The 15,165-nt window shown below is 53.2% G+C and overlaps 1 protein-coding gene across 1 annotated transcript; it reads left to right on the top strand.

The window, feature by feature from the left end:
* The first annotated feature begins 331 nt into the window (after positions 1–331).
* NT5M (5',3'-nucleotidase, mitochondrial) lies at positions 332–12,972 on the top strand. Its single transcript, XM_020914053.2, has 5 exons — positions 332–759; positions 3,457–3,557; positions 8,140–8,200; positions 9,371–9,485; positions 12,380–12,972. Exons 1-5 carry the CDS (start codon positions 502–504, stop codon positions 12,520–12,522), a joined length of 678 nt encoding a protein of 225 aa, XP_020769712.1. The 5' UTR covers positions 332–501; the 3' UTR covers positions 12,523–12,972.
* The last annotated feature ends 2,193 nt before the right edge of the window (positions 12,973–15,165 follow it).

The following is a 15,165-nucleotide window of genomic DNA, read 5'->3' as shown; positions in this document are numbered from 1 at the left end:
TTGCCTCCTGTCCATCTCCCCTTCTAAGATGTAAGTTCCAAGATGGCAGGACCTCGTCCATATGCTCCACTGAGAGACGCTCTAGGGGCTCAGTAAACGTCTCTGCGACACAGGCCTGCTCCATCCTCGCTGTGGCAGTTGGAGGAGGGAGCCCAGGCGCAGAATCCCAGGAGAAGGTGCCAGTGGAGATCCAGGGACTGCGGACGCCCCGGGGACAGCCCAGAGCCCTGGACTATCCTCCAGGCCACGCCCCTCGGGCCCGCCTCGGTCGGCGCGGGTCCCTTTAAGGGCGGCGAAACAGCAGCCTCGCTCTGGGGCCGGAGCTTGCGCGCTCTTGCCCCCCGCGCCCCGCGCCCCCCGCCCGTACCCCGCGCGCCCACGGCGCCGCGCGCGTCCGTGCGCTGCCCGCACCCCGCGCGCCCCGCGCCCGGCCCCCAGGCCCGCAGTGTCTTCTCCCGCAGTCATGGCCCCGGTGCCCGCGAAGAGCGCCCGCCTGGGGCCATGATCCGCCTGTGCGGTTGGTGCTCGCGGAGGCCCCGCGGCGCGGCGGGGCCGGCAGGGCGGCGCTGGGCGTCGGGTGGGCCTGCTGGCCGCGCCCTGCGAGTGCTGGTGGACATGGACGGCGTGCTGGCCGACTTCGAGGGCGGCTTCCTCAGGAAGTTCCGCGCGCGCTTCCCCGACCAGCCCTTCATCGCGCTGGAGGACCGGCGCGGCTTCTGGGTGTCGGAGCAGTACGGCCGCCTGCAGCCCGGGCTGAGCGTGAGCATCCCCGCCCCGGGCGCGCGTGCCTCTGGGGCTCGCCTCCCGTAGCACCGAGTCCTGGGGGGCCACGCTGTTGGCTGTCATCAAGGGCTTCTCAAAATTCAGGAGTACATAAAACGTAATATATCCAACTCTCCATCTTCAACTGACTTTAATTTTGGGTGTACCTGGCCTCAAGTCACATTCCTGTTTCTTCCTCCTCGTGGATTTGATGAGCATCTTTAGCATCCATTCTTTTCGCCCTTTTACAGCAAAGCGTGGCTCCCAGTAGAATTAGGCCCAGAGAGCTTGTGAGCCTTTCTGGACATCACAGCACACAGGGAGTCAGTATCACGGTGGGTTTGGATCTACTCCTTGCCTTATCCACTGGCCTTGCCAGCCCCCCTGAGCACCTGGGCTCTGACAGGCCCCCTCCCACAGTGCTCTACTCTCTGAGTCCATGGTGTATGGAGAGGAGATACCAGGCTCACTCCCAGACAGATGGCTTGGCTTGTACATTTAAATTGCTTGGTGACAGGAGCCAGATTTTGCCCTGGACCAACCTAGAGGCCCAGTGTTTTCTGCTGTCCCTCAGCGGGCCTTCTGAGATGGCTACCAGGAGAGCTGATATGATTTGAGAGCCTGTTCTGTAACCCAGCTAGTCTGCATCCCCTCCTCTCTGAGGCAGGCTTGATTTTCTCCCTTGTGGAAGGGGCAGCCAGGATCCAACGGTCCTTCTGCGTGCCAAGGTCATCCAGTCCTGTCCTCTGTCCTCCCCCAACAAGTGCCAGTTCTGTGACTCACGAGCAGCATCTTGACAGAACTCTGGTTTGTGGAGGGGCCAGTGTTCCAAAGGAAATCAAGTGCCCCTTCTCTTCATGAACACCAGGCGCTTCAGAAGGTGACCTTCCCCCAAGCCTGGGGTGCTGACTCCTCCCAGTCCTGATACCCAGTTAAAAACCGTAGACCGGAGAAAACGCCCTAGTAACTTTGCAGGCTCTGACATCCTCCTCCACCCTGGATGTGTTCGTTCACAGAGGGTGCTCAGCAGTGCAGTCACAGTACCTCTTTCCTCCCAGGACCGCCTTACCATGCGGAAGGGAAGCCCACCCCCAGCTCTCAGGCCAGTGGCTCTTCCAGTCCCTTGCTCCCATGTGCAGACTCTGGCTCTGAGGGGATGATTTACTGGTTTCCAAGGCCTGGGAGCAGAGCTCCAGGGGCACCAACAAGCGCTACTCCGAGAGCTTGCTGTGCATTTCAGCTCCTGGGAACCTTGCAGGCAACAGGGCTTTGATAGAGGCACATGTGACCTGATCTCCAGCCCCACTCACGGCAGGACCTCCCTGGGTCTCCCCTGGCACAACTGGTCCAGTGTCTGCCTGAAAAGCACCCAGTCAGGCACCCATGTAAGCACCCAGCTTACACATGGAGGCATCCATGGTTTACAAAACATGTGTTTGTCTGTATTTCCTTTGATCTTCACATGCCAAGGGGTAAGCAGGGCAGAGGAAGGCATAGCTCATTGTAACTGACTTAGAATCTTACACTGTTGGACAGTTGAACTGATCCCAGAGAGAGGAAATACCTTGACCAGGGTTTCAGAGCAGGTTGGGGGTAGGGAGGGAAGCTGGGTCGTTGGTCAGAGGTGAAGTGGTTAGCCCCAGGTCACACCACCAGGGCCAGCACTTCTGACTCCTCCTCGAGCCTGCTTTCCACTAGTCACACTGGCACCACACCCCTTAGAGTCAGAAGACCCAAGTTCAAGTTCTGAACTTGAAAAAAATTTTCAAGTGGCTTTGAAAAAAGCCTGTGAAGCCCAGCTGCCTCATTTGTATCCTGGGGATGGCAGTTCTTGCCCCTTGAGGGATGTGAGAGTCAGACATAGTGTATGTTAGCAATAAGCACTGGTTTGCTTAAATCCATTGAGAACCTCTGACCTGTGTGACCTCCGTGTGCTCACTGTAGGGGCAGCACTTGTTCTGGGATGGGGGACTTCTGACCTGATGGGGGATCTGTTTCTTGCTTCTCAGAGGCTGGGGTTTGTCACTTTCCTCTTGGCCTGGCCTTGGAAGGAAGTGGCATTCTGCAGACTTGAATTTGGCCAGCAGCGTAAGGTGGGCGCTCCTCGCCAGGTGTTTGGAAGCCACCATTTTGCTGAGTGACATTAAGTCAGTCTTGTCCCCATTCTGAGCCTTGGTTTTCTCACATGTGAAATGAGGGTCTGCATTTGGGACTTCTTTAAAACAGCAGAATACTTAAAAAAAAAAAAAAACAGTGTTTATTGGTATCCCAACACATAGCACAGATAAGGAGCTGCTCTGCTGGTGTTGAGCAGAGCTCACCTTCTGCCCATGCCCCCATTCCTTGGGGATCTGAAAGGCCTGAGCTCCTCCAGCTACTGAACGTGAATGAGGGCTTCAGCATCAAGGCAGGACCCGGCCTGCCCTCACGACCTCCAGGGTGCCCTGGCCCTTAGACAGGCAAGGACGTGGTTCCTGAAGGCCAGCCTTCCCGCCCTCTGACTCCCGTGAGGCTGCCAGCAAAGCCATCTTCTGAACCCTGTAGCTGGCCCCTGCCAGATCCTTGCAGAAGGTGGGTCCCTCCTGGAGCACATGCCCCTCCACCCACCTGCCTTCGGGAAGACTGTCCTTGGGTGTGGGGCTCAGGGTGCTGAGGACCCCGGGCGTCACCTGCTTTTTTTCCCCCTCTTCTCAGGAGAAGGCCATCAGCATCTGGGAGTCTGAGAACTTCTTCTTTGACCTCGAACCTCTCCCAGGGGCTGTGGAAGCCGTGAAACAGATGGCTAACCTGGAGAGGTAAGTCTGTCCCGACCCAGGGTCCACACCCCTTCCCGCGTGCCCTCTGCCTGTCTTCCTCTCGCTTGCCCTGCACCCTGCATGGGCTGGCTTGTTCAGTCCGCCAGGGCCTCTCTGCAGGCTAAGATGCTTCCATTTAGTAACTTGGGAGAATGTGGAGTCTAGTTTGATGCGCTTCGCTCTGTGTCCTGGGTTCATTTATTCAGCAAATCCCTGAGAACCAACTGTTAGACTCGTTCCCTGCTACCCTGGAGCTTACAGTCCAGCCAGGGAGCAGGCGGTGAGCAGAGCATCAGTCGGGAAGACTGTGATAACACAGGGCCATGTGAGAGGGTGCGATGGGAACCTGGCAGAGATGGGAGGAGGTGGCAGCAGGAGGAGGGGGAGACATCCGCCTGACCCTGTGAGCTGAAGCCCCCCTGCACCCGGAACCAGTGCCCGCTGCAATCCAGTAATACAGTGCTCCTCCTCTGAGAGCTTAAAAAACAGTTGTCTTACTGACATGTAATTCACGCAGCCCACACCCAGTGGTTTTAAGCAGAGTCACAGAGGTGTTCATCCATCACCATCATCAGCTTCACAGCCTATCAGCTCCCCATCCCCCCCAGAGAAACCCTGGACCATCCACAGTCACCCTCCCCCCACTGCCCATGTCAACCACAGTAGGCCTTCTGTCCCTGAATTTGCCTCTTCTGGGCGTTTCATATACATTTCTTATGGTATCTGGCCTTCTGTGGCCACTTCTTTCCCTCAGCATGTTTCCAGGTTTATCTGTGTCCCAGGGTGAATCAGCATTTTGTCTCATTTCACTGCCAAGTGGCTGTCAGTCCTGTGGCCCCGCCATGTTCTGTCCATCTTTTCATTAACTGGTAGACCTTGGGGTGTTCTTCTTTTTAAATATGGAGACTAACACTGCTGTGAACATTCACCTACAGGTCTTTGTGGTTGCTTGTTTTTATTCTCTTAGGTGTGTACCCAGGAGTGGAACTGCCGGGTCATGGGCTGAATCCAAACTGTTTTCAGCTGTACGTTTTACATTCCCACTAGTAACATTAGAGGGATTCAACTCCTCCTCCCAACCCTGGCTGTAGTCTTTTATTTTTTTTTAATATTTATTTTATTTGTTATTTATTTGGCTGCACCAGGTCTTAGTTGCAGCATGTGGGGGGATCTAGTTCCCTGACCAGGGATTGAACCTTAGGCCCCCTGCATGGGGAGAGTGGAGTCTTACCCACTGGACCACCGGGGAAGTCTCTTTTTTAAAAAATATATTTATTTTATTTAGCTATGGTCTTTTTTATTTTAGCCATCCTAGTGGGTGTGATGTGATGTCTCACTGTGGTTTTAATCTGCATTTCTCTGAAGACAAATGCTATGCAGTTTCTTTTGGTGTGCATATCAGCTGTCTGTCCTTTTAGGAAATGTTTATTCAGATCTTTTGCTAACTTTTTTTCAATTGGGTTATTTGTCGTTTTTGTTATTGTTAACTCTTAAGAGCTCTTTATATATTCTGGGTTAACAAGTCCTTTGTGAGATATATGACTTGCAGATACAGTTTCTTATTCTCTGATTATTGTTTTACTTTCTTGCTGGTGTCCTTTGGAACCCAAAGTTTTTATTTTTATGTAGTTAAATTTATCTCTTATTTTCTTTTGCTGTTTGTGTTTTTGTTTCCATCTGTAAGGATCCTCTGCCTAACCCAAGGTCACAAAGATTTGCTCCTGTGTTTTCTTCTAAGAGTTGTATAGGTTTAGCTCTTATGTTCAGTTTGTTTGATTCATTTTGAGTTAATTTTTTTCATGTGGTGCGAGGTCCTACTTCCTTCTTTTTCATGTGGGAAATCCAGTTGTCCCAGAGTCATTTGTTGAAAAGACCCTTCTTTTCCTCCTTGGAATGGTCTTGGCTTCCTTGTCAAAAGTCAATTGCACATAAATGTTAGGATTTCTTTCTAGGCTTGCATAACTTTTATTGGTCACAGATTTGCTTGAATTTAGTAGTCACAATGACAAATCAAATATTTGGTGTGATTTGGCCTTGGTTGTGCCATGTAACTGGCCTTCCCAGGTGGTGTTGCTGGTAAAGAACATACCTGCCAATTCAGGAGACATGAGAGACATGGGCTCAACCCCTGGGTTGAGAAGATTCCCTGGAGGAGGACACAGCATCCCACCCCAGTGTTATTCCCTGGAGAATCCCGGGGACAGAGGAACCTGGCAGGCTACAGTCCATAGGATCGCACAGAGTTGGATACAACTGAAGCGACTTAGCACGTATGCACATGCCATGTAACTGCCTTTGAACTTCATCAGCTTTCAAGGTTCTCACATGATAAGTAGACATCAGAGAAGCAGAAAACACTTTGTTTGTGTTGACTTGTAGGCTGGTTTGGTTGATAATTTATCTTTAGTCTTGAATTCAGGCCCTCTGAGCAGTATATTCTATTCTAGTCTATGATTTAAACTTGATTTACACTGGAGTGGTGTGATACAACTTCTTCTACCTGTAGCAAAAACCCAGAGAGGCAGAGAACGTGTAAAAAAGCTTTTGCACCAAAGCCTTTTTTTTTTTTTCCAGCTGTTTTGGGTCTTGGTTGTATCATGTGAGATCTTTGGTCACAGTACGTGGACTCTCTAGTTGTGGCGTGCAGACTTAGTTGCTCTGCAGCATGTGGGATCTTCGTTCCCCAACCAGGGATTAAATATGTGTCCCCTGCATTGCACAGTGATTCTTAAGCACTGGACCCCCAGGGGAGTCCCATATAAAGCTTTAAAAGCTCTGTTCTTGTCTGGACTACATTTACCAGCTGTGGTCTGGGGAGCTGGGTTGCATGTGGTTAAGGCTGAGTGTGAACCAGAGTGAGTCCACTTCTCCAGAATCAAACCCATAGCACGTTTCTAAACTCTGCGACTCGATCTCTTCATCTGTAAAATGCGCACAGTATAAACATTACCTGCCACTGTTACTACTTGATAGAATTTAATAGGTGAGCAGGAAGAAGAGTGTCCTTTGGCCAAAGCAGCATAGGGAAGAGGAACCTCTATGAGAGGTTCCTTTTCATGGTGGGGTGGGGTCCCAGAACTTGTTAGTTTGCAGACGTGTTTGAGGATTCTTTAGGGGGTGGCAGAGGGGGCATGTGGGTTCTGGAGCTTTTTCTCAGCTGCTCTATTTTGCAGAAATTCCAACCTGCGACATGCATTGGCCCTAAGATCCCAGCTGGATCTTAGCTGGGTAGACAATTCTGATGATCAGTCTGTCCCCAAAGTTTGCACGGAGAGAGGGGTCGAGTCATAACCAAGTGGATAGCCTTGTGTCTAATGCTTTGTGTTGGAGGTTTCCCGGGAGGGGCTCGTTCAGGTGCAGATGCTTCTCCAAGAAGGTGACATCTGACCCTAGACCTGCAGGGTTGAAGTGAATAGTGAAGATCAGAGTGGGCAGAGGTACAGGCCCCGGGAGGGGAAGGGCTTTGCTGACTTGGTAATAAAGGAGACCAAGGTTTCAGCAAGTGTGGAGCAGGAAGGATGTGGGGCACGTGGTTGAAGAGAGAAGGGTGTCATCTCACTTAGGTTTTAAAACCACGGGCTCAGGTGCTGAGTTTGGCATTTCTCCAAAGAAGAGCTCCAGATGGCAACTAGGCATGTGAAGTTTGCCTCAGCGTTATTCTACTGTGGAAGCCCACGGAACGACTATGACAAGAAAGACGAGTTTAGCCAAGGATGGAGGGAGCTTGGAGTCCTTGTTGCCTATGGTGGGATGGAAACATGCAGCTGTTGCCTCAGCAGCCATGTCCCCGGGGCATGGAGCCGGCTGTAACCCAGCAGTCGTACCGAGAGAAACGGAGGTGCAGATCCACCAGGCCCTGAGCACGGGCGTCCCCAGCAGCTCGATGCTCGGGGGGAAGTAGTTGCGCCCTCCAACCTGGTAGCATGTGCGTCACTACGATGTCACCGGGCACTAAAGAGGCCTGAAGTTCCAGTGCTCTTGAAAACATGACCCCAAAGGACAAGACCACATGCTGTGGGGTTCCTGTAACGAAATGTCCGGAACAGGCAACTCCACAGGGACATAGCAGGAGAGACCCAGGGCTGCAGTCTGACTGAGGCCTCTCGGGACCGCTTTTCAGAGAGAAGGAGCCGGGACCCAGTGTCCCACGGGTGCGACCCCGAGGGGCAGGGGACCCGCTGGCACTGTTGGTGGGTGCTTGGTCTGGGGTTGTAGGAGGCGCTGGTGCAGCACAGACCTCAGGGGTCCCTGAGGGCCCAGGAAGACCAGCCTTGACCCAGACTCTGGCTTGCAGGATTCTTGGCTCTGTGCTGAGCGGGGCCCAATGTCCCTGATAACTGGTTCTGTCCTGTAAAGCCTCCCTGGCTGGATGCTGCTCACCTTCCCCAGTAGTTCCTGCCACTTCTGGGGTGGTGGCTCCTCACCTCTGCGTGGCTGGCTGCATGGGGGCTGCCATGTGCTTTGCAGGCCCCAGGCTGGTGTCCCACGTGGTGGCCGGGGCCATGGCGGGGGGCTGGGGGAGGTGTGGGCCCAGGCTGAGGGGCTGTGGGCACACAGCCTCACCTGCTTGCTCTCTCCCCAGCACTGACGTCTTCATTTGCACGAGCCCCATCAAGATGTACAAGTACTGTCCCTTCGAGAAGGTGAGACACCTGCCGCGGGGCCTCTGCTCACCTTGCCTGCATCCTGGGGAAGGGCTGGGACCCTCCCCTCCAGCCCGCCTGGGGGTCTGGGCCGGGGCCTCCTCCCAAATGTTAAAAAAAAAAAGAAGGAAGGAAATTCTGTCAACTATAGATGTTTCTCTGACTTTCCTTGATTTTTCAAAATCTCTTTGATTAGCCATTACTTTAGCAATAACAAAGTAAGTACATTTGTCATTCAGGAAACTGTTACCCTGCTACAACACTGGGCATCTGGGGCTTAAAAATGCCTGGGAGCTGAGGACAGTGCGGCAGGAAGAGAGACAGGTGTCCCAGGCTCTGTGGTCCAGCAGGGAGGAAGCCCAGGAGCCCAGGCTGGCTCCCTGGGGAAAGGAGGAACTGGGAGGACCATTTGTGAGTGGTGAAACAGCTGAGCAAAGGCCAAGAGACCTGGGGTAGGGGCAGGGGCAGAAGCGGGAGGGGGAGGGAGAGGCTGAAAGGCAGGGCCTTTACAGAACCAGGGGTTGGGGCTTCAAGCAACAGGCACCCCAAGGCCTCTGAAGGGTTTTTAAGCAAAGCAAGGCATTGGGTGTCCGAGTCCTGGCCGGGTGCATGGTCCAGATGTCAGCTTGTTCTCATAGACCCAGTTTGGCAAGGAGATAGGCTTGCAAAGCCGTTTTGTGGACCTGATGGCACCCAGTTATTCTGGGATGTTTGTGTTACTTTGTGACCATGGGGGGCTTTAAGAAAAGTAGGCTGCATGGCCTTTTGTGTGGGGTCCCCCATCTGCTGGGGAAGGTCACTAGGAGCAGGGTGTCCGGGGAGCCCCCAGACACGCCCGTACCACTGGCTCTGGCACCGCACACCCATTCCCACTGTGGGTCCAGTTCTCATGTGGCCTCCAGACCAAAGCTCGGGTACGGCTGGAAGGCAGGTGGTCAGGGCTTCTGGAAGGGATGATGCACCTAAGGGTTGCATCCCGTTTCCTTGAGCTGGAGCCTTGCAGGGTGCATGGGGGACCTGAGCTAGGCTGGGGTGTCTGGTCGGAGCTTCGGTACTGCCACTTCAGAGCTGTGGACTAGGACGGCCCTGTGGTGCCCTGCGCATGGGTAGTCTCCCTGGTGGTGCCCTGGCTTCACAGCACCGCCTCCCCTTGGCCCGCTCTCGTTCCAGTATGCCTGGGTGGAGAAGCACTTCGGCCCTGACTTCCTGGAGCAGATCGTGCTGACCAGAGACAAGACCGTGGTCTCCGCTGACCTCCTCATAGATGACCGGGTGGACATCACAGGCAAGTGGCCTGAAGTGGGGGAAGGGCAGGCAGGGGGGCCCCAACCCAAGTGTCCATCCCCCAGCCCCATAGTCACCAGATCTGTGTGAGGTGTCTTGTCCAGCATTGAACCTCAAGCTGAGCCTCCTCCCTTTCAGGGAGACAAGCTTCTTCCCCACATGCATCCCCAGGGAGTCAGGGAGAGCAGTCCAGCCCAGGGCTAATGCACTGGGCAGCCTTGATCCAGTCACTATACACCTTGAAGCCTTGCGTTCCTGTCAAATGAGGGCCAGACTCTGGCTTCCAAACATTTCTTTTTAGCAACAGAATCCTTTCTTTTTTCCTCAAGAGTAATTTGGACTGAATCTAATATGTAAACCAGGAAAGCAAAACCTAATTTCTGTAGTTGAAGGTGGTTTGGGAGCTGTATTTTTCCCTTTTGCTTATGGGTGTCCCCCTCCCCCCAAAATAAACAAACCTTGAATTTGCTTATCACGGCGAGGGGAAATGATTGGTTCATCAAACTGAAAAGCTGGGGTGGGAGGGCTTCAGTTCAGTTCAGTTCAGTTCAATCCAGTCACTCAATAGTGTCCAACTCTTTGCAACCCCATGGACTGCAGCACGCCAGGCTTCCCTGTCCATCACCAGCTCCCAGATCTTGCTCAAACTCATGTCCATCAAGTTGGTGATGCCATCCAACCACTTCATCCTCTATCGTCCCCTTTTCCTCCTGAGCTCAGTCTTTCCCAGCATCAGGGTCTTTTCCAATGAGTTAGTTCTTCACATCAGGTGACCAATGTATTGGAGCTTCAGCTTCAGCATCAGTCCTTCCAATAAACATTCGGGATGGATTTCCTTTAGGATTGACTGGTTGGATCTCCTTGCAGTCCACGGTACTCTCAAGAGTCTTCTCCAACACCAAAGTTCAAAAGCATCAATTCTTTGGTGCTCAGCTTTCTTTATGATCCAATTCTCATATCCATACATGACTCCTGGAAAAACCATAGCTTTGACTAGACTGACCTTTGTTGGTAATGTCTCTTGCTTTTTAATATGCGTCTAGGTTTGTCATATCTTTTCTTCAAGGAGCAAGCATCTTTTAATTTCATGGCTGCAGCCACCATCTGCAGTGATTTTGGAACGAAAGAAAATAGTGTGTCACTGTTTCTATTGTTTCTCCATCCATTTGCCATTAAGTGATGGGACCAGATGCCATGATCTTTGTTTTCTGAATGTTGAGTTTTAAGCCAGCTTTTTCACTCTCCTCTTTCACTTTTATCAAGAGACTATTTGGTTCCTCTTTGATTTCTGCCATAAGGGTGCTGTCATCTGCATATTTGAGGTTATTGATATTTCTCCCAGAAATCTTGATTCCAGCTCATGCTTCATCCAGCCTGGCATTTCACATGATGTACTCTGCATATAAGTTAAATAAGCAGGGTGACAGTATACAGCCTTGACATACTCCTTTCTCAATTTGGAACCAGTCCATTGTTCCATGTCCAGTTCTAACTATTGCTTCTTGACCTGCATATGAATTTCTCAGGAGGCAGGTAAGATAATCTGGTATTCTCATCTCTTTAAGAATTTTCCACAGTTTGTTGTGATCCACACAGTCAAATGCTTTAGCGTAGTCAATGAAGCAGAAGTAGATGTTTTTCTGGAATTTTCTTGCTTTTCCTGTGATCAAAGGGATGTTGGCAATTTGATCTCTGCTTCCTCTGCCTTTTCTAAATCCAGCTTGAACATCTGGAAGTTCATAGTTCATGTACTGTTGAAGCCTGGCTTGGAGAATTTTGAGCATTGCTTTGCTAACATGTGAGATGAGTGCAGTTGTGTGGTAGTCTGAACATTCTTTGGGATTGGAATGAAAACTGACTTTTTCCAGTCCTGTGGCCATTGCTGAGTTTTCCATATTTGCTGCCATATTGAGTGAAGCACTTTCACAGCGTCATCTTTTAGGATTTGAAATGGCTCAGCTGGAATTTCATAACCTCCACTAGCTTTGATCATGGTGATGCTTCCTAAGGCCCACTTGACTTCACACTCCAGGATGTCTGGCTCTAGGTGAGTGATCACACCATTGTGGTTATCTGGGTCATTTTTTTTGTATAGTTCTTCCGTGTATTCTTGCCACCTCTTCTTAGTATCTTCTGCTTCTGTCCTTTATTGTGCCCATCTTTGCATGAAATGTTTCCTTGGTATCTCACATTTTCTTGAAGAGATCTCTAGTCTTTCCCATTCTATTGTTTTCTTCTATTTCTTGGCATTGATCACTTAGGAAGACTTTCTTATCTCTTCCTGCTATTCTTTGAAACTCTGCATTCAGTGGATATATCTTTCCTTTTCTCCTTTACCTTTTGCTTCTCTTCTTTTCTCAGCTATTTGTAAGGCCTCCTCAGACAACCATTTTGCTTTTTTACATTTCTTCTTCTTGGAAGGGCTTCAGGCATGGCTGAATCTAGGAGCTCAGACAACATCCATCAGATTCGGTTTCTTTATCTCCTGGTTCTGCCTGCCTGCTCTGGCAGATGCTCCCCTGCTGGTGGTCGTCAGCAGTTTCGGGGTTAAATCCTATTTTCTTGGACACCTCAGTGGGAAAATTTGATACATTCCTTCCCTGATGACTTTTGGAACTGGCTGGGAAGACATCCTCATCTCTACCCCAATAAGCATCCAGAAAGTGGAATCCACACAAGGGACTTGAAGCTTGAGGGACTTATAGGGCCCATGGTCAACAGCTGGTGACAAAGCTGGCCTGGGCATGGGGGCAGTTCAGGCGGGCATCTCGAGGGTCAGCCTCCAATGAGCACCTGCGATGGGGTCCAGGGCTGCAAGGGGGTCCTTGTCCAGCGGGCTGGTGTGACCCCCCTGGGGCTCCTGCCATGGGCCTGAGGTGCTGCTCTCTCCCCCAGGGGCCGAGCCGAACCCCAGCTGGGAGCACATCCTGTTCACAGCCTGTCACAACCGCCACACACAGCTGCAGCCCCCCAGCCGCAGGCTGCACTCATGGGCAGATGACTGGAGGGCGATTCTGGACAGCAAGCGGCCCCACTGAGCTGGGCTGAGCCCTGGCCCTGTACTTGCCTGGCCGGGCCCTCCACGGACCTCAGTGCAGGGTGGGCCCAGGGGCCTGGACAGGACACCGGGCGCCCAGGCCAACCTCAGGCCTCTGGTCTGGGAGGAGCTGGGGCATTGTTTGGTGGGGCAGTCCTCCCCTCCCTCAGGGAAGCCCCCTCCCTGCCGGCAGCTACCTGGTCTGAGGACGATGCAGGAGCAGATGGTTGAGCGGCCCCTCTGAACCTCAGCCCCTGCCGCCTGCCCGACACCCAGTGGGGTCTCCCCCAGGCACCTGCCTGGATCCAGCAACATGGTGCGAGTTCCAGGTCATGCTGGCCTCATGCAGGGGGTCTCACAGCCCGGCCTCTGACTGGCTGGAGGGCTTGGCCCCCACTCCAACCTGGGGGTTCGCGGAGGCATGAACAATAAATGCTGTTCTTAGTCCCCACCCCAAGGCCCTCTGCGTCTGGTCCCTGGGTGTCCAGCTGGGAGCTGAGAGGTGAGAGGCGGGTAGGAGGCGCAGCTTGGCAGGTTTGCCTTGCCACGGGCTGCACGGGGTCAGGGATGCCAGGCCCTGACTTGATGGAGGTGGCCATCCTGGCGGCCGTGATGTCCCTGAGTGGGAAGCAGCCCCTTAAGAAGAAGCCTCCTGCCTGCGCTTTCTCATCTACTCCTGCTGTCTTCCCCACAGCTGCCCTCCAGGAACCCCCTGCTTGCCCCTCAGGCTCCCGGCCTATATCGGCCGGGAGGAAGGATGGGGAAGCGGCAGGCGGGTCCCGACCAGGAGGGTGCTGGGGCTCCATCACGTGATCTCAGAATGCCTCAGCTCCATGGAGAGTGGAGACTGACCCCTTGAAAACGTAGATATTCTGGACTCAAGATGTAGAGTCCCTGGGAGGAGCAGAAGCTCCTGGGCAGAAAGACTCAGGGTGTTTCTTCACTTTCTGGGTCAGTTTCCCCAGTTGGAACCCATCCCAGTGTCACCACATCCTGCACACTGACGAGTCCTTTATGTAGCTTCATAACCCCTCCCGCGGCTTGCAAGCACTTTACATGGGGTTGGGGGGCGCAGGAGGCATACCAGAGGTCAGCAGAGGATGAGATGGTTGGATGGCATCACCAACTCAATGGACATGAGTTTGGGCAAACTCTGGGAGATAGAGAGGGACAGGGAAGCCTGGCGTGCTGCAGTCCATGAGGTCACCAGGAGTCTGACATGACTGAGTGACTGAACAACAACAGATAGAAATGAACATGAACCCGCATGACTGAGTTTTAGTGTGTTTATACCTTTGGTCTTGCCCACAACCATCCCAGGAGTCCAGGGCTCAGAGAGGTTCCAGGTGAGCCCAGGCCACCCAGCGAGTAGGGCTGAGGTAAGCTCAGCACCCCCAGAGGCCGTAGGGGAGAGGCCGCGGGAGGGGGCGGGAAGTGGGAGCCAGGAGGGTAGGGCCTGGTTTGCCACCAACTTGCGGGGACCTGGGCCAAACCACATGTCTCTGAGCCTCTTCCAGGGTTGGTCAGCCCCCATAAGAAATGGTTGCAGAAAACAGGGACATTTATTCCACAACGTTGCTGCTTGATGGAAGAATGGACTTGCTTAGTGACACAAGGTGGGGGGAGGTTCGGTGACCAGAGCCCCAGTGGCTGGAGCCCTTGTGGCCAGAGCCCTGGCATCCAGAACAGTGGACTTGGAAGGCTCTGACAGGAACCCAGGGCACTGGTCCTGACTTGGCCACCTGGTGGCAGCACAGCCTGTTGAAATGGACGCAGGTGTGTGTGCGCTTGTGCGTGTGCACGTGATGATGGGAAGCCAGTGATGACTGGGGGCACAGGCAACCTCGGGGAAGAAAGAGAAGGAAGGACTCCTAAGCCCACTTCTGGGCTCCTGGAGTAGCGGCCCCCACCCGTCCCCCTGGCCACCGTGGACAAGCTTGGACCCTGGGTGTCCACTGAGCTGAGGGCTGTGTCCTGGCCAGCAGAAAACCTATCTCAGCCACAAGCCTCAAACACCCATCATGCTCATGACCCCCAAGTAGCTGAGACATCACCCTGCTTCTGCATCAGGCATGTGTGCAGGTCCCTGGCACCTTGGCCTGTGCCTGACACACACACCCCCGATGCCCTGCACCCCCCAGACGCTCCACACCCCCAGACTCCCCGCACCCCCAGACGCCCCTCACACCCCAGATGCCCTGCGCCCCCCAGTTCCTGGGGTGTATCACTCCTGTGTCTCATGTCCATTTTCCATTTAGAAGGTTTTCTGCACACAGCTGCCCCCTGACCTTGTGGGGAGTCAGGTCACTGTCTCCCCAGCGCTGTGCCCTAGGGAACAAGGGGCCCCAGCAGCCGCATTTGCAGACTTTTGTTCAAAGCTGCCTTGTCCTGGGGGCCGGGCCTCAGAGGGGAGGGGGCAGGCCTACAGGCTCACACACCTGCTTGCCTCAAAGGACTGGGCCATGCTGGGACGAATGATAGAAATGCTTAAGGATAGAAATTCGTAGAAATGGGAACCAGTCACCTCCCCAGCCAACACCTTGGCCTTGTTGGCAATTTTGGTGAAATAAAAAAATCATTGATTTGGTTGTGCAGTGCTGGGTTGGACCCACAGGTTGGGGCCTAAAGAGGCTGGAAGTGATGA

The sequence above is a fragment of the Odocoileus virginianus genome, chromosome 17 (genome assembly GCF_023699985.2).
Source record: "Odocoileus virginianus isolate 20LAN1187 ecotype Illinois chromosome 17, Ovbor_1.2, whole genome shotgun sequence".
Taxonomy (NCBI): Eukaryota; Metazoa; Chordata; class Mammalia; order Artiodactyla; family Cervidae; genus Odocoileus; species Odocoileus virginianus.
The sequence above is the reverse complement of the archived record's forward strand: the minus strand, read 5'-3'. Positions and strand labels throughout refer to the sequence as shown.